Below are 23,659 nucleotides of genomic sequence, written 5' to 3' on the forward strand. Positions count from 1 at the left end.
CAAGTTTCACAAAATGCCTTCCAGGAATTTTTTCTTCTAAAAATATATAAACACACAAATATATCAAATGAAAGAACAGACCCTCTACTTTCAAACAAACAATAAACAAACAAACAAAACTGTAACTCCACTACTTTTAGCAGTAACGAGCATGTAACAAAGTATTTTTTTAAATCAAGTAACGCAATTACAATTACTGAAATTTAAATGAGTTCGTTACTCGCGTTACTCTATTTTGTAAAAAATAGACAAGATATATCTGATGTCGCAGGACCGTAGTTGGCGGCGCAATGATTCATTACACTTCATCATAGCTGACAGTGCATATAGAATGAACATGAAAAATCTAAACGGGACAACATACCTTTGTTTAAAAATTGTGTGCAAGTCATAATCCATCCGGTCTCATGTTTGTAAATTATCTTCACCAAGCAATCGCAGTATGACATCAACTTGTATTTGTAGTCCACAAAGGAAATAAATCTAAGAAATGTTCATATATTCTTAGATGTTTACATCGGCTTCATGGAAGAGAACGATCCGCGATTGTTGTGTCCACTTAAATATTCACACTGCGCTGTACACCCGTGTTAAAACTCCATAGTATGTGTGAGCTCGCTTTTAGTTTTAGTTTCAGTCTCTCCGTATCCGAACAAACAATCCACTCGCTCTGTGTCCGTCTGACAAAACAATCCACTCGCTCTGTGTCCGTCCGACAAAACAATCCACGTAGCCTACTCCGTTTTCTGATTAAATATCTTCCTTTAATCCTGTGTATCATTTAAATCCAACAGAAAACAAACAATATATGACCAAAGAGCGCAGTCCCTGCGGCAAGCTTCACAAGCTGTGTTCCAATTCAAGGGCTGCACCTTTCAAGGCGCTCAGAAGTTCGCGAAGAGAACTGAAATGAGACGGTCTAACCTTCGGAGGACCCATAATTTGCCTCATCTGCTGCACGCGCATCACGCCTGTCAGCAGGACACAGCGGAGACGTTTCTAACTTATTAAAATAAATATGAAATCAGAAAAATTATAATTTATTTTAGAAAATATGACATGTTGACACAATTGTCTCCAAATTTTTAAAGAGACACTACACAAATTTAACACATTATATATTTTTGTAAACATGCAGAATATTTGTCTAAATGGTCTAAATGATATACATAAATAAACTAAGTTTACATATTAAGATAATTTCTAACAAAAATATTCAAAGGTTGAATATAAAGCTAAATTGGCTCCTACAGTATGTGATAGAGTCTTACGTGTAAAATAACCCATCCATATCATTTTACTGTTTGACTGTTCAGTACTGTTCATATTTACATTTAAAAAGCAGACATAAAAGTAACTTAAAAGTTACTTTTCTAAGTAACTAATTACTTTTGATATACAGTAACTGGTAGAGTAATTCAGTTACTTTTAAAAGAAGTGTTAACTGTAACTAATTACTAATTTTCAGTAACTTGCCCAACACTGATCAAAACATACACAGAGTTTAAAATTAGTAAATAACGTTTTGGCTTAAGTTTTTTCATAAATTGAGTAAGCTATCTAGTGGATAATCGTGGTATTGCAGATTACCATAAAAAAACATCAGAAACACTTTTTTATGCAAATGTTTTCTCTTAATTGATGAGATAACTGGTCAATGGTGGGGAAAGAGTTAATCTAAACAAAGATGCGTGGATCCACATGCGTGTGATATTTTGCTTTCGGTTTTAAAACATGCAGGAATTGAAAAAAATAAGTTATGAAGAGTAAAAAGACTAGAAAACGATATTCCTCGCGTTGACTGACAGAACCGACGTGTGCACAGACCCCGATATATAAACATTTACCCAGAATTTGACTTTTAAATATCTGTTTTGACTAGAATTTACGCAGGTAGGACATATAATCTGTTAAGTCTTAAGTGAATGTTTGGTTAATTGTTTGGGGAATATATCTGATGTGAAACATTATAAAGGATCCTTCCATTACAGTAGATCTTAAAGTCTCAATGTCAATCAAACAATAAAAGAAAGAAAAACGTTGAACATATATTTTTCCTGTAAATGTTGTTTTTGGCCTTGTGTGTGCCAAATCTATTATATTAGATTTTGTTTTTGAACCTTCAAAAATCTTTTACCTTGATTTTTCTCAAAATGGACTCAAAATCAACTTCAAAAAGGTGTAGCTCTGTCATTTATTCGTTTTGAATTATATTTAATAGAGAATGTCAAAATAGAAATAACACATTTTTGAAAATTTGCTTATTTCGATTCAGTTTGCCAGCACACTTCACATATATTAAAATAAAACTTAAAAATTTGAAGTATATATACATAAAAAGGTTACGGAGAATTAAGGCAGTAGTTCAGTGCCTTATATTGATATGAAAAGTGTGTAGGGGATTATCATCTGTACTTTTGAAATAGATTAAATCAGTTTGATTTATTTCAGTATATTTTAACACAGAACAGCAGTGGGACTGGTGTGAATTTGTTTGTGTGTGTTTGTGTTGGCAGATTTTATTTAATCAGTGAAGGAGTTCCCATCATTATCTGTGGTATCACGGCAGCCATCAACACTGAGAACTATGGCAGCGGTGAACAGACACCATTGTAAGCAACATCTTTCCTTGACAAACACTTTGTTTCACATATAATACATATCACACCAAATGACTTTAATTAAAGGAATATTCCATTTTCTTAAAAGAAAAATCCAGATAATTTACTCACCACCATGTCATCCAAAATGTTGATGTCTTTCTTTGTTCAGTCGAGAAGAAAATATGTTTTTGGAGGAAAACATTCCAGGATTTTTCTCATTTGAATGGACTTTAATAGACACCAACAATTAACACTTAACACTTAACAGTTTTTTTCAACGGAGTTTCAAAGGACTATAAACAATCCCAAACGAGGCATAAGGGTCTTATCTAGCAAAACGATTGTCATTTTTGACAAGAAAAATAACAAATATACACTTTTAAAGCACAACTTCTCGTCTAGATCCGGTCCAGCGCGACCTAACGTAAATGCGTAGTGACGTAGGGAGGTCACGTGTTACATATATAAAACGCACATTTGCGGACCATTGAAAACAATAAACTGACACAAAGACATTAATTAGTATCAGTTGACATACAACAACGTAGGAACGGTCCTCTTTCAACACACTTGTAAACACTGGGGTGGAGTTTTGCGCTCGTCTTCTGTGACCTCTCGACGTCATGACGTATTGCGTGGGGTCACGCTGGCGCATCACGACCAGATCTCGACGAGAAGTTGTGCTTTAAAAGTGTATATTTGTAATTTTTCTTGTCAAAAATGACAATCGTTTTGCTAGATAAGACCCTTATGCCTCGTTTGGGATTGTTTATAGTCCTTTTAAACTCAGCTGAAAAAAAACTGTTACGTTTTGAGTTAAGTATTAAATGTTGGGCTCTATTAAAGTCCATTCAAATTAGAAAAATCCTGCAATGTTTTCCTCAAAAAACATAATTTCTTCTCGACTGAACAAAGAAAGACATCAACATTTTGGATGACATGGTGGTGAGTAAATTATCTGGATTTATCTTTTAAGAAAATGGAATATTCCTTTAATAATTAATATTATTTATGTGTCCAAAAGAAAACAATTCTGGGGGTGCTACAAGATATGGAAAAGGATAAAAATAGTCAGAAGTTATTTTTACAAACATCAAAAGAAATGAAATCAAACAATACACAGATAAAAGCATTGTTACAATTCAACACACCTGTTATGCACTTTAAAAGAGCTAGTTTTTAAATTATCTGTTTATTGGAAGATAACACAAATATCTGATCAATGCATTTTATTTTGTGTTTGCAGTTGTTGGATGGCATGGGAGCCCAGTTTAGGTGCGTTTTACGCACCCACCGCCTTCATCATACTGGTGACCTGTATTTATTTCCTCTGTACCTTCATTCAGCTGCGCAAACACCCTGAAAGGAAATATGAGCTGAAGACGGTTACAGAAGAGCAGCAGAGATTGGCAGACGTTACACATTGTCACCATCAGGGGGAACCAGAAGCTCCTGGAACTGATGGAGGACGTTGCCATGAAGGTTGTCCTGGGCTCATTAACCCTTGTCTGTTGGTAAATGAGCACTCATTTAAGGCCCAGCTGCGGACCGCTGCCTTCACGCTGTTTTTGTTCATGGCGACATGGACGTTCGGCGCCTTGGCCGTATCGCAGGGTCATTTTCTGGATATGATCTTTAGTTGCCTGTACGGGGCGTTTTCCGTCACACTCGGTTTATTTATCCTAATCCACCACTGCGCCAAACGCGATGACGTGTGGCACTGCTGGTGCTCGTGTTGCCCTGGTAGACGACCCAAGGCTTGCCAGGGACACGTCCACGGGCGGCCCAAAGTCAATGTTAACGGTGACACCCATAGCCACTGCCATCCAGATTCACCTTGTAAATCGATACTGAGTCACTCGCATTGCCGAGGCTCCGGTGGCCTTTGTAAGCGGAGCGGACAGAATCACGTGACCTGCCTGTCGCCGGTTTCACCCTGCTGCGCCGTTCTACACACGCAGCAGCTCCTAGAGGACGAGGCGAGCCCTCGCGTGCTGCTTCACGCTGACCCAGAAGGTTATAGGCCCGCCGTGCACCTCCATCGCTGCTTGAAGCCCTCCAGGACTAAGGCGAGACACCAGGGCTGCCACCGGGCTGTCGACAGGGAGTTGTCCTTCCACATCACTTCGTCTAGCGCAGATGGAGGTAGCGCCCACAGCTCACGCACCAACAGCCCGCACAGCCTGCATGAGCGCCAGGGCCACGTTTGCCATCTGGCGCACGAAGGGCACCACCTTTGCCACCACGAGGCTCCAGTTTGCCACGCCGCGCTATGCCATCAGCACGTGTGCTGCGCCAAGGATGAGCTTCTTTGCCAGCCAGAGGCGGGCGAGACTGGCACTTATCTTTGCAGCTGTGGGAAGATAGCAGAGGATGAAATAATGGCAACGCATCACGTTCCCATTGAGATGCATCCTCGCAGACAATCCATCAATCTGCGCAATCAGAACGGAATTCTCAAAGGAAGCGTGAATGAGGGTCTGATTTATCCTGCTGATACAACAGGGAATATACGCACCGGACCCTGGAGAAATGAAACTACTGTGTAGTTTAAGTGCAATGAACTTAACTTCCAACACTAGGAATTAAAAAAGGAACTTGTTGTACCGTCACAAGTTTTATGAACTCTTTTCAGCATTCATCATTGTACAGGATGTTGGCATTGATTCCTTAAATCTTACAAATGAAACACAAGCATCAGATTTGGAGCACACATTCACTGGCCGTGTACACACTGCTGCTTTATACGATTGCCACTTCTCTACATTACATTTCCATTCGTGCATTTGGCAGATTTCTTTAATCCATGAATCAAACATTTTAATCAGTATGTGAGTTCCTTGGGTTCAAACCCATGACCTTTTGCAATGCTCTACCATTGAGCTATACAGGAACAGTTTGCTAATAGTATTGTTTTAGTGTTGTTGTAGTGCCTGATTCACTAATGTAATTATTAAATTCATGTTTGATGGTTATAGATGGTGAAACATTGCTTGGGAGTGACTCCTGTATTCTGTACACACACACACGCACACACAATGACCGTTTTGGAGATTTAATCCTATGTTTAAATTCTGTTGTCACTCCCAGTACATCAGTGTATACACGGCCAGCGTGTTTGTACCAAGCAGGTACGAGTATCATTACAGGTAACAAACATTGCTGTAGTGTGTGTGTTTGTGCAAAAGAATATCGTATGTCTGAGTTTATGCAATCGCAATCAAGTTTATGTGATGAAAGTATTTCAAAGGATTTGCCATATTTATTTTTATAGGCGTATTTGACAGTCACACAAATGTCGAAATTATTTCTAAGTATTGGGGGAAAAACACAAAAAGTACATGTAGAAAAGTCACCAGCAACCTAAACATTCGTGGTTCATTAGCTGAAAATGCTTGATATATACTGTGAATACCAACTAGTTAAAACTTAGTAATACACAAAAAAGGCCTGCTTCTGTCTGACCTCTGTTCAGCTGTTAAAATGTGTAATGTAAACATACAAAACTCTGTTCCAAAACCTAGCCAGCTGCCTAGAAAAAAATTTGTTCACTCTTTTGTAAAGGCTTTCGAAAGATGGAAAGAAAAATTCTGCTGACTCAAAGTCATTATGATTTTGTCTAAGCTATTAATGAATATATGACAATTCATATTTCATTTGTCTAATCTTAATATTTTAATAGGTAGATTGAGTAACTTGAGTCTAAATTGGTTTGATTCATTTTAAAATCCATGAAGCCGCATTCTCTCACTAATCTCAAAGTATTGCAGTACCCTTGTTTGCCGATAGGTGCCCCCCAAGCATAAAGGCAAAACTCCGCCTATGATCAAAGTTATTCATTTTGGAAAAAAGTGAAGTGGTGGACACATTAAGAGAAATGTTTATCGTAATCATAACTATTTATTTTAATTTAGTAATGTGATTACTGTAAATCAGTAATATGTCATTAGAAAATTATTAATATATTGAAAATGCACTTTTATTCATTATTTGTGTGTGCTGTTTTTTACAGCCTTTTTAGCCATTCATACAAATTACAAAAACGTACATTGTAAAAAAGATTTGTTGGTTCAACTTAAAAAGTAAGTAACATTCAGACAGCCAGCGATGTGATCGCTGTGTGTTGCCCGTCTCTTTCAATGAGGCGTTTCTAAATCTGCTTGTCATAAACAAATGAGTACCATCCACGCCAGCAACTGACGAGAGAAGGATAACGTAAACTCCACTGCTTCGTTCTCATTGGTAGTCGCTCCCAAAATTCGCTCGACATTTCGTTAAACCTTTCTTAACTTTCTCGTGTCGCTGGACACGCCCATACGGTCGCCAACGGTCACTTTCGCTCGTGCTGCCGGAAGTCACCCGGTTTCCATTGAAATGAATGAGATTGCGTCCCTCTGCTACTGCTGGTCTGTCTGAATGGGGCGTTATGCTGCGTTCAGACCAGCCGCGGTGGAGGCGTCAACCGCGAGTGATTTCAATGTTAAGTCAATGTGAAGACGTATTTACGCGTGTCTGGAGGTCTCGCGGCACGAGTGAGACGTTTAGCGCAGCGCGTTACACGCGATTCCGCCTCATTCGCGCGTCTAGTTTACGCGAATGGCGCAAATTGAACGTTGCCGCGGGAAACGCGCAAGTTGAAAAATTTGAACTTTGTCGGAAAAACACGCCGCGTTAACCAATCAGGAGCTTGCTTTAGTAGTGACGTGATTACAGATAGCAAGCGGAGTCGCAGAAGCCCTTCCCATGACGCGAATTTCGAATGTCTCGATGACTAGAATTTCACGTGCGAATGAATCGATAAACTCGAAATGTTCAAGCGGCTAAAGTTCAGAATTAATTCAATCTAAAAAAATATTAGTAAAAGGGGACATATCATGAAAATCTGAGTTTTTCCATGTTTAAGTGCTATATTTGGGTCCCCAGTACTTTTATCAACCTAGAAAATGTGAAAAAGATCAACCCAGTATCTTAGTTTTGGTAAACCATTCTCTGCAATCATGTGAAAAAATAGGTCATCAGAATTTGGCTCTCTTTGTGATGTCAGAAGGGGATAATACCGCCCCTTAATCTGACAAAACATTGTGTCATTAAAACTTTTTAGGTTGAATTAACTCAAAATTTAAAGGCAACCACGTAACTAAGTTGAACCAACAAATCTTTTTTACAGTGTACAAATGTGGTTGTATGAAAAAGTACGAATTACCCACGAAGATTGCAGTGTTTTTAGCACAATGCTGATGTCAAACATTACAGGAATGGGCTGTGATTCATATATTCTGTGTTTTTCGCATGTAGTAGAAGGCTTTTCATGTGTCATTGAGAGTCGCTGAGTGTTTCAGTTTTAGTTATTTATGAGATTTGGATTTGTTGAGTCAGTAGACAGCGAGGCAGCTCAGTAGATTTTGGAACAGAGCAACAGCCTCTCTATAGTTGTTCTGTTACAGATCTGTGCCAATTCTTTGCTGTTACTATGGTAAATCACTGTTCTGTCATCACAGAGACGTTTGTACAAGAACATCATTATTGTATCAACTGGTACTAGCAGGATACAGTAGAGAACAGTCGTTTGATTATGATTCATCGGTGAACAGCTGTAGTAAAGGCAGGTATGTTTAATGTCACACACTGCTAAAGAAAAACTAGTAATGTGCACTAGTAAACTAGTCATCGCTGAATAAAACAACTGAGTGTAATCTGATATATTGATCTGAAGACAAATGGTTATATTATAAACTGAGCTGTTGTTATCTGTGTCACATCGTGTTTTACAGAGCGATTACTGGAGTGAACCAAATGTCTTTGTCATATTTTACCCCAAAATGAAAAGGAAACCTGGAAATATCTTCTGCATAAATAAAACTGAATTGAATTTTTTGAATGTGACATTATTTTCACAACATTTGAACACATCTTTTATAACAGAGTAATGTAAATGCTAACAGGTATTTCAGTTGTGCAGCTTTAATACAACAATTGACTTTTTTAGTTAAAATTGCACCATGTTGTCTTGTATATATGGCCATAAATATGTAAGGAAAAGGATATTTGCAATGATATTTTGGTCGAGTCTATTGCTGTATATTGTTTATTTATTTTGGGGTTAAATGTGACAAGAGCATGTATCATGTTGACCATTTTCTTTGTTAAATTTACATTATCTGTATATCTTTCAAAGAATAGATGGAAAAGTTTTCTTTATGAAAGCAAGAGTTTTGTCACAGTTGGAAAGAGAAGCAGAAATGAGGTTTATTTCATGATGACTTTCATTTGAAATGTCACTCTCTGATTTGATGTCTTGGTTTTGCTTGATTCCAGGATGAGCACCCATCAGTTGTTTTTACGCTCATTTGTTCCCATGCACCACAGATTGAGATTATTAATAATGTATGATGATATTTAAATGAAGTGATAATGAAGATGTTGGATATGAAACATTTTTGTGAAGGAGGAGAAAAATTCTCCAGCCGGTTTATTGCTCAGTATCTGAGTTGTTTTATTTGTAAGTGTGTTTGGTTTAATGCATTTGTTGGTATCTTTGGAATTACACTGTGAGATTTGTTGGAGGATGAATTAAGAAAGTTTTGTGCGCTGTTTTGAGAGAGAAACAATTATAACTCAATTCTGTATCAAAAACATGCGTCTGATTTCTTTATATTTTTTCAGTTTCTGTTTATCTACACGACACAAAACGGATCAAGCCGAGGCAGTTTTAACTTAAATATCAAATTATAAAACACAATAAAATTATGTTCTGTAATTGTAGAATATAATGTGGGTGAGTAGAATTTATCTCATATCTCCATTTATTTGGTCCACAAAAAATTACTGTTACTGTAAAAAATTGCTGTAATTATGCAGCTGGTTGCCAGTAACTTACTGTAGAAGATAAAGACTGAAAATGTTTCATGTTCATTTAACTTTGAACAAACTGTTGCCAGTAAGTAACATAAATTTAAAATCTACAGTAAGTTACTGGCAGTTGCCAGTAATACCCAGTAATACTGTAATTTCTACAGAAATGTTTTACAGTTATTAAAAAAACAAAGTTTGGTTTTCCAGATTTAATTAGATATTTCACCAAAGGTTTTTGTTATATGCTCTGTAAAAACACTTAAATGTAATTTAAAAAAATAGATAAATTAAGTGTTACCAGTTGAAGTAATATTTTAAGTTATCCAACTTTTCACTTTTTACGATGTGCACTGTAAAAAAACATTTCTGTACTTAACTTTTTAAGTTTAATCAACCTACAATTTATTTCAACATTTTTGTCTGGTGAGTTGCTATAAATTTAAAAAATAAAGCTGAAATAACTTTATTTTTATAATAATTTATAGCAACTTCTCACTAGTCAAGAAAGTTTATTTATTTATACAGCCCTTTACAACACTCAAGGTGAACCAAAGTGCTTTCCAATAAAAACAAAATAATAAATACAAAAAGATAAATAAATTAAATAATATATATATATATATACACAAAAATGTCACAACAACTGCTAGATATTGAAGAGCACCTATTTCATTTCTAAAAAAATGTTATTTTGTGTATTTGATATAATACAATGTTTGCGTGGTTTATAGTTAAAAAACACATTATTTTCTACATACCATACATTTTTGTAGCTCCAGATTTGACACTGTTCCTGAAACGCCCAGATTTGAAAAGCTCTGTGTACCTTTGATGTCGGCCGGAAACGTGAAGCTCTTTACCATGTTTGAAAGATTCGGTTTCTAACAGGAGGTGGGGCAAGGCCATCGAGAGCTTTAAAAACAAACATTACAAAATGTAATTTCAAGTTGATTAAACATATAAATTTAAGTGCAACAAGGATTTTTTTCAGTGTGCTTAGATTTGGAGTCTTATTTTGAGCAGCCTGGACATAAAATGTTTTCCTTTTTTGGAAGAAAACATTTGACATCAGGATGAGTAAAAGATTATTTTTTTGTATTTAAACATGTGTACTGTCCCTTTAAGAGAGCTTAAATCCAATAGTAGGTGTTTATCCAATACAGTACAGTATATGTTGGTGATGTCTGTATTATTTCTCAGTGGTAAAATGTGTTAGCAGAAGCCAACATGCACGTCAGCGTAAAACATATCTGACTGTTTTTAGGGAACATTGAGAAATATGAAATGATGGAGAAGAATACAGAGAGAGAATCACTGGGATATGGTGAGTCTTTTATTGTGACTGAGGACATCTGTTAATATAATGACATGGTTATATAATTTTCTCTTTACATTACTGTGTATTTATAAATAATAATAGAGATATCTGTTCAAAGCACCCGTGTCTAATCTAATTCTCATGTTCAGCATTCAATCCATGTCAAATCCACATAAATCTGTAATGAGTAACCACTGAAAAAGGCTGAATATAAAAGCATGTATGTCTCTTGCGTTGTTTCATAAGCTACGTTGATCAGTGATGGATTCTGACCAGTGAGATGTCGCCATCTACTGGTTACATTTATTACAACAGATTATTTAATGTACAGCAGCAAACCTCATGTTTCAGTACTGCCTGCAGAAATCTGATTGCTGATAATATGTTTTAGACAACTTAAAACTAATAGCAACTAAACCTGAACGCACCGTGGTTTTCTAATATGTTGCTCACACCTCCAGGAACCGGTAAATATATATTTGCTATATATTTTTTTATTATAAAAATACAGGTGTTAATGTAGCTCATTTGGTAGACCTTTGTGTTACAGGTTACTCCGTGGTATTATTATAGTATACTATATTTTTGCAGATTGATTACCATTTGTATTACCTATAGTTTGACCAGCCTAAAAATTGTTACTAGACCTTAATAAATTTGTGTTTAAGCTTGTTTACTTGGTAATTTGCTGTTGCTAACAAACGCATGTTTCATCTTCTGTTTATGCAGTATAAATTAGCTTTGGGAAAGTAAATGGCGATTGTATTAGTGAGACGGGCGTCAGATGCGCGTGTAATCCACGCGTGTGGTTACCATGACAGCACAGTTAGTAAACTCATGGATTATTATTACTTTGCTTTCTCCGCAGTGCGGATCTGAGTAGCTTAGTTCTCAAAACTCACGTCACGCTTCAGGATCCACGCTCCGAGACGTCACCGCGCGCGGCGGCGTGAAACGAGCGTTACCAGGACACCGCTAGTGAGAAACGTAAAGCTTTAGCAGTCCGCGCGTGAATTTAACCTGAAGCATCATGGGATCAATCGGGATCGCTGCGGTTGACCTGGATGATGATGATGATGAAGAGGAGGAGGAGGAGAAGAAGACAAAACGCACGGAAGTTGACCGTCTTCCTCCACTGCTCGAGGATGAGGTGAGATTGATTGATTGATTGACAGCATTGACCGGCTCATTCGCGTGGCTCCCGTGACAACATCAGATGAAGATGGCGGTGCTTAATAGCTCGATATACCTTTACTATGGTACTATGAAATAAAGTACTATGGTACTAACGTTACCATCTTTTCTCAATTTGTAATACTGAATGCGTGAACCAGATTGTAACGTTAATCCAGCAAACACTTTTCCTGTGTAAATTTGTTCTTCACTGACTCTTGCCACTGATCTGAGACCTGTGAGGTCTCTCTGTTTTAACTTTGGAGAGAACACAAAGGTTTTATAATTACCACACACACACACACACCCTGATGTTCACAGAGAAATATATCTAGGGCAGTGTGAATGTGTGCGCGCGTGCTTTGGTTTCGTTGACATGGCAGATTAGTCATGTATTGTGTTAACAGTTATAATGTTGTGTATTTTGTTTTAGCCTGTCTGGTTACTGTGTTACAGTTGTGTCTTTATCAACACAGACTGCGATTTATTTTCAGCACTTTATATAATTTATTGAGTACAGTCAGTGTTATGGGGACCACACATATGACCTAACTTGACAGGTGTACCAGTGTATATATGAGGATGTTTACTGGAAGTACACAGAGCAGAACAATTATAGGATAAACAATATGAAAGCACATAAGACTTTAGTTAAAACTGTGCCTTTCATCACTGACACGGTATCAGGAATAAGTTTCCTCTCAAAAAATGACTTTTGTTGGTATTAAACAAACTATGCCGTGACCCGACAGAATTGCAAACATTATTTTTTGTGAGCTTCCTGTGTTAAATCTTGTTTATAATGAATATGTATTAAGCATTAAAAGTGTTTTTTAAGACAGGAAACAGTAAATCACCCTGGTAAACCTTTACACAACACCACTGCTTAGTAAATGTAGTTTAGATTTGAAGCTAACCTCAGGGAAAGGAAAACACAGTACACACAGCTGTGCTTTAGACAGCTGCTAACACAAGCTCCTTATGGATGTGAATTTAGCACGGTGATGGACCAATCCAGTGATATCATTGTGGAAGTTTGTGGTGGGAAAATCCGCCTTTTCTGATCCCTTGAATGATTCATTGGAGTAAATTTTGTAGGCCATTAAAAGAGGTTTCCTTTTTTTCATTGAAACACACAAGATGCTGTTTGCATCATGTAGGGAAAACACAAACCAGGTTTGGTTAATCTTTCAGTTATTTTACTATGTTTTACTTTTCTGTAATGATAAAACATTAAATAAGAGAAGCTCAAGTTGGACCACACATTACATGTGTAAGTGAATTGATTATTTACTGTATATTGTCTCTTTTGTCTCAGGAGAACGTTTCTCTGGCTGATATTTTGTGTTTGAGAGACAGTGGTCTATCAGAACAGGAGTTATGGGCGGTGTGTGTGGAGTGTATATATTCTCTGCAAAACATCGCCCTCTTGCCACTCTATCACAGCCTTTGCGTAACACCCGACACGCTGGCGTTCAACGCTCATGGCAATGTCTGTTTCATGGAACAGCTGAACGGTGAGTCAGAGACTCATATTAGTCATTATTCATCTTGTTTTATTGAAATATCACCTTTGTGTTGATAAAAAAATTGCCACATAAATGTTTTCAATTGAAAAATAGCTTTTTTGAATTAAAAAAACTTTGAAAGAAGATTTTTCATGTGCAGTCAGAATCATATGAATAGTATTTAGGTAAGAAATAATTGACGACAAGGCCGTTGAATTATTTGGGAATTTTCAAATAATTCAAAGGACCGGAGTCAATTATTCCACTTATACCATGGTTACCACAAACATTGATCTGGTAGTTATTTTAAGACATTTGACAGGTTAGATGTGTGATTCTCATGAAATCCAGACGTAGAAGGTGTCCAGCATCAGATTTTTTTTTAAAGCCCTTGAAGCCAATTTTGTTTTGTACATATACGATTACGGTTTAAACTTACTATAACCATTATTTTTAGAGGATTAAAACATTTCCTATAGAAGTATTTAAATGTTTTGAATTATCATTATCAAAAATTATCATTACCGCAACATGATCTTAAATTAAACAAATGCATTTACAAACTCATGTTTCGGTAATGAGATCTAAAAAGTTGTCTAGGTACTATGACAAACAAAATTTCAACTTTTATATGGAGAGAACAATAAAAACTGCTTACCTGGTAGCCATCTTGATTGTCACAGTCAATTATGTCCCTTCCAACTATTTTTTTTTTTTGTAAATGTTAGTTCCTTGAGGGCTTAAACAGTGATTGAAAATTGTTGCGGAGGATGAGAAAATTGGTCTTGGACACATTTACATTCCTTATTATTGTCTCTACATATACCAATGATCACCAAATACCACATGTTTCTTTACAGTAAATGTTTATAGTATAACATGCACTGAAGCTTTTTATTTTTTAGATTTTTTAATTATAAATATTTCCATGTCAAAGAACCCAATCCAGTCATGGACACGTTGTGGTAATGAACATTTCCCCCTTAAATGTGGAAAAAACAACAAAATTGGTTTGTATGACGTCATTTGAAATCATGTGCAAAATAATACGAGAAGATATGTTTGTAACTGGATGCTTCTTATTTTGATACTCTTACTTTGAATTTCCTTTTTTTATCAAAATGTTTCATGACACCTCATGAGTCTAATTTCGTGGGAATCACCCAGATGTGCGGTTTACAGAAAAATTATCAATACCCGTAGAACATTTCTCAACCAAAATAAAGCATTCAGCAGCCCAGTGGTATAACTTATAGTATTTACTGTCATAATTTTGGAAATTAAAGGGGACATATCATGAAAATCTGACTTTTTTCATGTTTAAGTGCTATAATTGGGTCCCCAGCGCTTTTATCAACCTAGAAAATGTGAAAAAGACCAACCAGTAACTTAGTTTTGTAAACCATTCTCTGCAAGCATGTGAAAAAATAGGTCATTCAAATTTCGGGGTTTTTATTATAATAATACCACCCCGTTATCGGCACAATCCAAAAATAGCACCCCATTTAGTGCAGAGGGAGAGATAGAAAATAATTTACAGCACAATTGAGTTAAATTTCAACAAACCACCATTTTGGCGATCAGTGTTTGCGTTTCATCAGCTCATTTGCAATTATACACCAAAAACGAGCAAATTTATGCCATAATAAAACATTTATGGGGTATTTGGAGATAAAGGGTTGGCACTGAATTTTTGTTGGCCCTCCAGATACAGAATTATACTTTAGTCAACCCTGTAGTCCATTAGGGCGTTATCACGCTGATATGTAGTACTTCCGCTTTCAGCGATCTTTGTGCACGTCCACTTTTGGTGGATCATAAAGCCAGTTCTGCTGGTTCAGATTGAACAGAAAGTTGTTGAGAACGGTACGCAAGGGAACGATGGTGTTGTAGAAATGTAGTAAAGTACAGATAATTTGTTGCAAAATGTAATGAAGTAAAAGTCAAAAGTATGCACTATAGATTCTATTTAAGTAAAGAACAAATACTTGGAAAATATACTTAAATACAGTAACGAAATATTTGTACTCCGTTAACTTACATTCCACCACTGCCTAACAGGATGTTAGATACATAATCTAACAGCGCCGGAAGTGGACATGCACAAAGTTGACAAGTCTCAAACTTTTTAACTGATCCGATGAAATGTCAAACACTTCAGCTCTTCTAAAGGATTACACTATATATGTACTCTAAGGGGCATTTCCCAGACAGGGATTATACTAGTCCTAGACTAAAACAAATGTAAGAGCTGTCCAAACTGAAAACAACTTGCATTGTCATATCTTAAAATACAGCAGTGCCCTTTGTTTTGATTTAAAGGTGACATAGAATGCTTGAACGGGGTATTTATCCTTGTTCTGTGATGTGACATGTAGACAAAAAAAATTTGTTTGGGTCTGTAATGCCTTAGAAGCTTCCTAAAAACCTCTCTTAGATAGCTCTATTAGGGTGGGGGATTTTAAGCAAGTGGTTTTGCACCTATTTGGCTCCCCCTACTGGCTTAACTTGCAATCTCATTACTGACTGGCTGACTTTGCTGCCACTCAAAAAATGTAGCCAATTATTTTAAAGTGGAGGGGCAGTGAGATGCCTGTGATGTCATAAGCATCAGTTTTTCAGATTGGGCCGTTTTCTGACTGACATTTCTAAAAGAGGAATTTCTATGAGACTGAGATGTTTAGCACTTTTTGTATGTTTGGGAATGCGGGTAGACTACATTATTCAACAAAGACAAGGTAAAAGTGGTTTTTCATTCTCTGTCCCCTTTAAAATGCACACAGGTAATGTTTTTAGTAAGGCATGTTTGTTAAAACGAGTTATTCTCCAGGCCTAGTCCTGGCTTAAGATAATCCCTGTCCGGAAAACCACCTCTAAATGCACAGGTGAGTCAGTCTGCTGATGTAACACAGAGAAGCTTCTGGATGCTGTGACAGATTCAGAAGGAGAAAGTATGACCTATTTAACAGAGCCAAACTCTGCAGATGTGTTTGGAAGAGTCATGAATCCTCTGTGTCTCTTCACACCCTGGCCTAGTTAGACATTGAGACTGCGTTCACTGCGGCAGAGCTCTCCTCTTTGTCTTATTTACAGTGGGAATATAATTTAATGTTGTGGTTAGAATACACAAATGTATTGATCATTTACATGAAGGCTGTTTATAAAGGATTGACTTTCACATGTCTATAAAATAACTATTAGTATTAGTCTTTGACACGTGTTTCGAATTGCACTTTTAGCTGTGGATAATGATGATACTCATATCAAACATCTGGTCGAGAGGGTGTGTATTATTTTAACAACCATTGGGACTTTTCTCCAGCTGCATTTTTGATAGACTTTAACTGAGCAAGGAATTTGAGACACCCTTGTAAAAACAAAAAAATTTTTGCTTTTAATTCCCTTTAATTTGTTCATTTTTCTTTAGATGATCCTGATGGCTGCTTCATTCCTCCAGAGTTTGAGAGGACTGGAAACACATTTGAAGTTAGTGTGGCAGCTCAGATGATTTACAAACTACACTGTGATGGAGATTATAGTGATAACTTTTCTTGTTTAAAAAACGAACCCATAAAGCACATTTACTCTTTCTTCTAACCACATTACACATTAAACATTCCATAATTTTTCCCTTCATTCTAATCCTTGTAAAACATTTTTTAAGACACATTTGATGAATATTAGCTCTGCTTTGTCTTTAGCACATTGACCAGTAATGTGTGTGATAAATTAAATAAACATTAAATCTGAACAAAACGGGTGGTTCCCAACATTTTTGTACAAGGGTGAGTAATATATCTCTCTCGCTCTCTTTTTCAGGGTCACATGTTCTCATTAGGCTCCACCCTCTCGGCCGCTCTGGATTACATCACTGATGTTGAACTGCAGATTGAGTTAAGTCCAGAGGGCAGATGTTTACTGAAGCAGATGCAGATGGAGAAACCCGAGGATCGACCACGATTGCAGGTTCACATTCAGAAAACATTTTACACTACATCACTTCACAATATAAAGTGGGGTTCAAAACTATATCATTACTTGTAAAATGCTGCTTTTTTCAACATTGCTTTTTTGAATTAAATAAAAATTGTATGATTATACTATCAGTAGAACAGCAATGATTCTTACATTTTATATTTGGTCTCACTTTATCTTGGTTACGTACTCTTGGAGCCGGACTGCACCTGTCTTTCATGTGAAACCCTACCAGAAGCTCACAAAGTAACAAAATATTTAGCAAAATATTTTTAGTATATATGTATGTGTAAGGTGAATTTACAGTTACAATAACTTACAAACATAAATGTAAAAATGTACAAAGCTGAGTTTCTGTGTCTACAGCAATGAACTTACTACTTGGTTTGTGGCTACTTTTTCATGTGAATTGTTCAAATCAAAGTTATAAGTCACTTCTAAAGACATTAAGTCATTATTTACAGTAGTAGTAGGATTTAGTTCACTGTAAAAAAAAACATGCAGCATGAAGTTAAAACAACTTGGTTTTGCAAGTCAATTCAACCTACTATTTTAAGTTTTGGCTTCTAAAAAGTTGCCATAACTTATAAAATCAAGTCGAAATTGTTTAACTTCATTTTTTACAGTCTGTACATGAATTGCTTGTGTGTGTAGGCCTACATTGCAAGTTATGATGTTACTGGTATTCAATAAAAAATGAAAACAACAGCTGCATGCTAGAGGCTGTATAACCACCACTTCTGTATTTGTTAGTTAAGTTTCTACAAGCGGAAACCGAGGATAGCATGTTTATTACTTGATAGGTGACAATGACACAACTACTTGAAATATATCACTGTGCAAGTGGGTTTTGGATGTTTTAGTTCCAAAATCTTACATATCAGGGCGCAACGCAAAGAATTTTATATATTGGCCAGGTCGGGCCATTGGTTCAAGTTTTCACTTGCCCTGCCAAAATGTTCACTGTCCCCACCAAAAAAAGATTTTTGTGTCACATATTTAAAATAATAATTCAAAAGTAAAATATAATTGTATACATATAAATTTTATTCATCATTTTTTTAAATGTAAACTCTAATTTACAAATTTCACAATACTCTCATCAGGGTCAATAGTTTCAGGTATTTTAGGATTAAATGTGCACATAAATGGGAACTCATATCAAAGGAATCTTGTTGTAAGGAAGATAACAACCAATATTAATAAAACAGTGTTATTAATATGCTGTGTTGAAATGTATCTCGATACACTTAAAAATATCTTCATTCTTACGTCTCACCTTTAAGTTCATTGTACCAGATGAAGGGTTATCGGCAACCCTTTTAGACACCATTAATCATTGGTTTCTGTTAGTTAATGCATTTATTAATACTACCTTATTGTAAAGTGTTAACATAATACAATATCTTTAGATTTGATTAATGTAGTTATTTATTTACATCTATAGCATATGCAGTTAAATAAAAGGATATTTAAGAAAAATAGGACATGTTTTTTAATGGATATGTGTTGTTTTAAACAGGATGTACTCTCACGGGCAGAGGTTGTGCTCGGTGACGTCTCACCAACAGACATCTGCCGAAAACTCTCTGCCATTGGTCGAAGAGTTCTGTCTATAGAGTCACTAGCAGCGTTTCAAGGTCTCTTTAAATCTTCACGTTGACTATAATGTTGTATTTTGTGGTATCTGGGGTTTAATATTTATTTATTATTTTCATTTCATATTATACTCAGGTCTGCTAAAGCAACAAACCCCAAGAAGCAGTGGGTTACCAGGGCATTTTATAACAGCTAAGAGGCGTTGTTAGGCACGACGCAAAGCTGTTAAACCCCCTTAGATGTTATAAAATGCACTGTAACCCCACTGCTTCGCGGGGGTTTATTGCGTTTATAAAACGGTTACTTCATATGCATAGCAGGGTTTCACAAAATGAAACACAAATAAGTTGTAATTATATTGGTACAAATATTGCTCTTCCGCCAAACAAAGTAGTTCCTCAGAATCAAGTGTGGCTGAAACAGAGCGCAATTCTCAAGCAACACAGAGGCAGCAAAGACACAATAAAAATATGATTAAAGACTGTGTTTTTTTTATAAATCAACATTCATCTAAAATATACATTAACATTTATATCGTGCAACTGTTAAAGTGATGATCAAATATGCTTGGAAGCATGCTTAACTCTTTCCCCGTCAGTGTTTTTTTTTTTTTAAGTTGCCCGAACAGAAAAACTATCTTCTTTAAATAAACATAAAATACCAAATGAAAGAACAGACCATCCGCTTTGCAACAACAACAACAACAACAACAACAACAAAAAACGTTTCATCCTACCTTCATTTGTTCTCTTATCAGTTATCACCTCTCAAATTTTCAAAAGCGGAGAAAATTCCATTTTTGTGAAGAACTTTTGTAAGAGCCATCAAAACTCACACGTTACGCTAAATCCACCACAACACTGTTGTGTTGAGTAAATGCATGCGTGTTTAAGTTGGGTAAGATTGCCATCTAGTGGACAATAGCGGAAATATCCATTTAAGATGTTTTCTATTTATTGACGAAATGACTCAACAATATCTATGACATTTATCTGGATATCGCCATAATTGTGCAAATGTAGAAAATTTTAAAAATGATTAAAGACTGTGGTGTTTATTTTCATAAATCAGTACGCAGCAACAGTGGCGCAGTGATACTTGTGATGCGGTCTGAACCGTGGGGGTTACCGGGGCTTAGAACGCGTTTCAACCAATCAGAATGAAGAACCAGAACGAGCCGTTTTATAATACTGATTATACACAAAATTTGTGATTATATGTGATAAAAAAAATGTTGTGACCACCTTCTCTTTGACCCTTATTATACTTGGAGACTTTAAATTACAGCCTTTCTGTGTTCACATGTAATTTACACTAGAATTGCTTTTGGGCTCAATTCAGTTTTAACTGACCAATCTATAATTGTAACTAAACAGTTTATTGTAACTTAAACAATTAAGCAACAAAATTAACTGTATTGTTTCCTGCACTCTTAGGGTTGCTGGGTTGTTTTTGACACATAATGGGTAAATATTGGATGCAATGCTGGGTTGTTTTTACCCAACTGTTAGGCTATTATACCCCATGGTTGCATAACAGCAAGCAACCAAACATTGGGCCATTTTTTAACCCAGCATGTGTTCTGTCCAATATTTACCCATTATGGGTCAAAAATAACCTAGCCATTTTTAGAGTGTATGAGCCCATAACAAATCAACAAAATAAAATATAATGATATTATTTGTCTATACACTATTGTGCATTCTGTGCATTCACAGATGGATGTGAGAAATCCCGTTATCAGTTTCTGGAACACAAAAGCTCAAGATCAAATTCTGTGGAGAATCACGCCATCGATCGTGTTATAATCAGAAACTTTTCATCTGATTCATATGATGGTGAAGAGCTGCTGGTAAAACGCAGTGGTCTGGTCTGTAATGGTTCTTCATGGTCTGGATGTTCAACTGAACCTTCACCAGACAGCAGATCCCAGAACAGTTCTCCAGTCCACAGGAAGAGTCAAGGGAGGAGTCCAGGAAGAGCGAGGAAAGCCCTCAATCGTTCCTGCTCGGTCCCAGACTCCAACAACCCTCCGGCGTTCTGTCCCTCCTCATACGCACCCATCAGCATGCTTGTGGCAGATCTGTCAGAGATCACAGAAGAGGAGGACGTGGTGAACAGCTGGAATGGCAGAACGCACCGGGTCACAATAAAGCAAATATCTACGAATTCAGAGTCAGACTCCGGGGAAGACGAATCAGGTGTCCCATCTCTTGATGCAGCTGATCGCTCACCTGAACCTGATGTACACAAGAATGTTCAAAGTGACAATTCAGACAAACAAACTGGATTGCAGTTGGAAGAAGAGGAAATCTGTGCAGATGTTGAGCTGGGTGGTTCCAACCACATGACCAAAAGTATGTTGTGCCTCAACGTTGACTTTCAGAATGAGGTAAGATGCAATCATATCATTCATTCAAATAAAAAAGGAAAAAAACTGGCGTGTCATTATATATATATTTTTTAATATACCGTAAGGAAATATTAGATATTGAGAGAAAGGTGAAAGTCATTGATAGGGATTAGGGATGCATCGAAAGGATAATTCTTGTCTTAAAAAATCAGCCGAAGACCGAACAACCGAATAGTTTCTTAAGCAAACTATTGGTATCGATTTATATCATTTTAAGCAATCAGATAACTGTATCGGCACAGAAACTTTGTATCTGTGCATCCCTAGTCATTGACCCTATCTAGATATTATGAACCTGACACAGCGGCTGTGATTCAACTTATAATATAAGTGTGGATCTGTGAATCTAACCAATGGGGAGATCAATCAACAATTATTTCTGCCGTTCCATTAGGTATCTTTAATGTAACAGAAATGACACCCTTCACCAGATTCTGCATTTTGTCCAGTCAATAATCATATATCAGCGAATCTATGACAGTAAGTAGGGATGCAACGATATGGAAATTTTAGCCGATACCGATAACCGATAACTCTTTATATTTGGGGGCCGATAACCGAGATATATATATCCGCAACACGTGTCATCTTCGTGCTATGTCACAAAAAGCACCAATCAAAACTCCACATAGCCAGCAATGAGCAAGTGAAGTGATTCAACAAACCAAAATAATCCATCATTTATCGGCTTTCATTTATCGGCCTAATTTTGCTATCAGACCGATAACCGATAATATTTAAAATAAGCAGTTAATTAATCGGCCGATAACGATATGTCCGCCGATATATCGTGCATCCCTGACAGTAAGCATACTGTATAAAGGTCAGATTTCTCAACTCACATGGAAAACTGATCATCTGCTTTATTTCATGCAGTTCAAATGCCAACATTTGTCAATGTCAAATGTCGTATTTGAAAAGCGCAGCGCTTTAATTGAAAACAATTGAAAACATACGGCAGCTGCCGGCCTAAATGCTTTGGTGTGCACGCTATCTAAGTGTCAGATCTTCTGTATAGTAAATCTGTATGAGGTCATGTGTTATATTTCTTTTCTCAGTGGATTTCATTGCGAGAGATGCTCTCACAGTCTTCTCAACCGTTCTCTGTCAATGAACTCTGGGCTTTATGCTACACGTGTCTCAATACTCTCCAGACCTACATTGACTTACCAGGTGACTTTCTTCACATTAATACAAGTCACACATCCACTATATTTGTTAAAACAAGGGTTTGGTTCATCAAGTAACATTTCATTGTTTTCTACTAACATTAGATTAATACATTTATTAAACTTTTTAAATCATACAGTGTGTAATTTGACAATGTACACTTATCGGTTTATCTAGCAGTGTAGCCTATGCCTTAACGTATTTAATTGACAACTATTTTTAACTTTATTTTTTCAATTATTTTATAATGATCATAAATACAGTTTAAATGAAGGTGCAGTGTGTAAATTTTAGCAGCATCTAGTGGTGAGGTTGTGAATTGCAACCAATGTCTCAGTCCACTGCTCACCCCTTGCTTTTGAAACACAGAGAGGCTGTTTACACTTGGCATTAACATGTGTTTTCGTCGATCGGATCACAAGTGGACGACGTTAATGCCAGGTGTAAACGGTGTTCAAAACGTTTTGAGCTCGTCCACTTTCGACCACTTTCAACCACATTCAGAGGTGGTCGAAACCACTTTCGATCGGATCGCTTTGGAGTTGCGGAACGCACATGTGGTTGAATGTGTTCGAACAGCCACACGCGACCGCCTTCTCTCCGCCCATTTATCTAATCTGAGGTATTAAACACAAGTTTTACGTCTTTTTTTACTTCTGGCGTGAACATTCGGTGAACAGCGCTATTTTTAGCCTTTCATTGATAAAACTAAGCGGCTGATCTCCGTAGTTTCGTTTTGAAAGCGTGTGAAAGTTGCGCGATCCTATTTCATCAATTGCGCTGAAAATTCAAAGAAAGCTCTTACATGCTCATGTACAAAACACTGTGCAGCACGTTTACTTGCTAAACAAGCAGTGGACTCCGACATAATATTAGTTTGCGTCCATATAAACTCATAATTACTCCCGCTCGGGTTTGAATGACAGCAGAGAGACTCGCCCACCGTCTCACATACCACCCCCTCATAGTATTCAGCACAGAAGCAGTCGAAAGTGGACAAAAGAGACGGATTTAAATACCAGGTGTAAACGTAATGTGTCTCTCTCGT

The 23,659-nt window shown here is 36.7% G+C and overlaps 2 protein-coding genes across 3 annotated transcripts in view; both read left to right on the forward strand.

The window, feature by feature from the left end:
* Positions 1 to 8,448, forward strand: part of adgra1b (adhesion G protein-coupled receptor A1b) — a 105,429-nt gene extending 96,981 nt beyond the window's left edge. For both annotated transcript variants that reach the window (XM_055170198.2, XM_055170199.2), the window contains 2 exons: positions 2,517 to 2,612; positions 3,850 to 8,448. In XM_055170198.2, coding sequence (XP_055026173.2) covers positions 2,517 to 2,612; positions 3,850 to 5,152 — 1,399 coding nt within the window. In that variant the 3' untranslated portion in view covers positions 5,153 to 8,448. The remainder of the gene's footprint in view (positions 1 to 2,516; positions 2,613 to 3,849) is intronic.
* Positions 8,449 to 10,622: 2,174 nt separating this feature from the next.
* The window catches only part of kndc1 (kinase non-catalytic C-lobe domain containing 1), a 45,073-nt gene continuing 32,036 nt past the window's right edge, over positions 10,623 to 23,659 (forward strand). The window contains exons 1-8 of the mRNA XM_055169919.2: positions 10,623 to 10,779; positions 11,642 to 11,923; positions 13,265 to 13,463; positions 16,882 to 16,940; positions 17,274 to 17,420; positions 18,952 to 19,069; positions 20,747 to 21,420; positions 22,500 to 22,614. Coding sequence (XP_055025894.2) covers positions 11,804 to 11,923; positions 13,265 to 13,463; positions 16,882 to 16,940; positions 17,274 to 17,420; positions 18,952 to 19,069; positions 20,747 to 21,420; positions 22,500 to 22,614 — 1,432 coding nt within the window. The 5' untranslated portion in view covers positions 10,623 to 10,779; positions 11,642 to 11,803. The remainder of the gene's footprint in view (positions 10,780 to 11,641; positions 11,924 to 13,264; positions 13,464 to 16,881; positions 16,941 to 17,273; positions 17,421 to 18,951; positions 19,070 to 20,746; positions 21,421 to 22,499; positions 22,615 to 23,659) is intronic.

This window comes from Misgurnus anguillicaudatus, chromosome 11 (genome assembly GCF_027580225.2).
Source record: "Misgurnus anguillicaudatus chromosome 11, ASM2758022v2, whole genome shotgun sequence".
NCBI classification, from domain to species: Eukaryota; Metazoa; Chordata; class Actinopteri; order Cypriniformes; family Cobitidae; genus Misgurnus; species Misgurnus anguillicaudatus.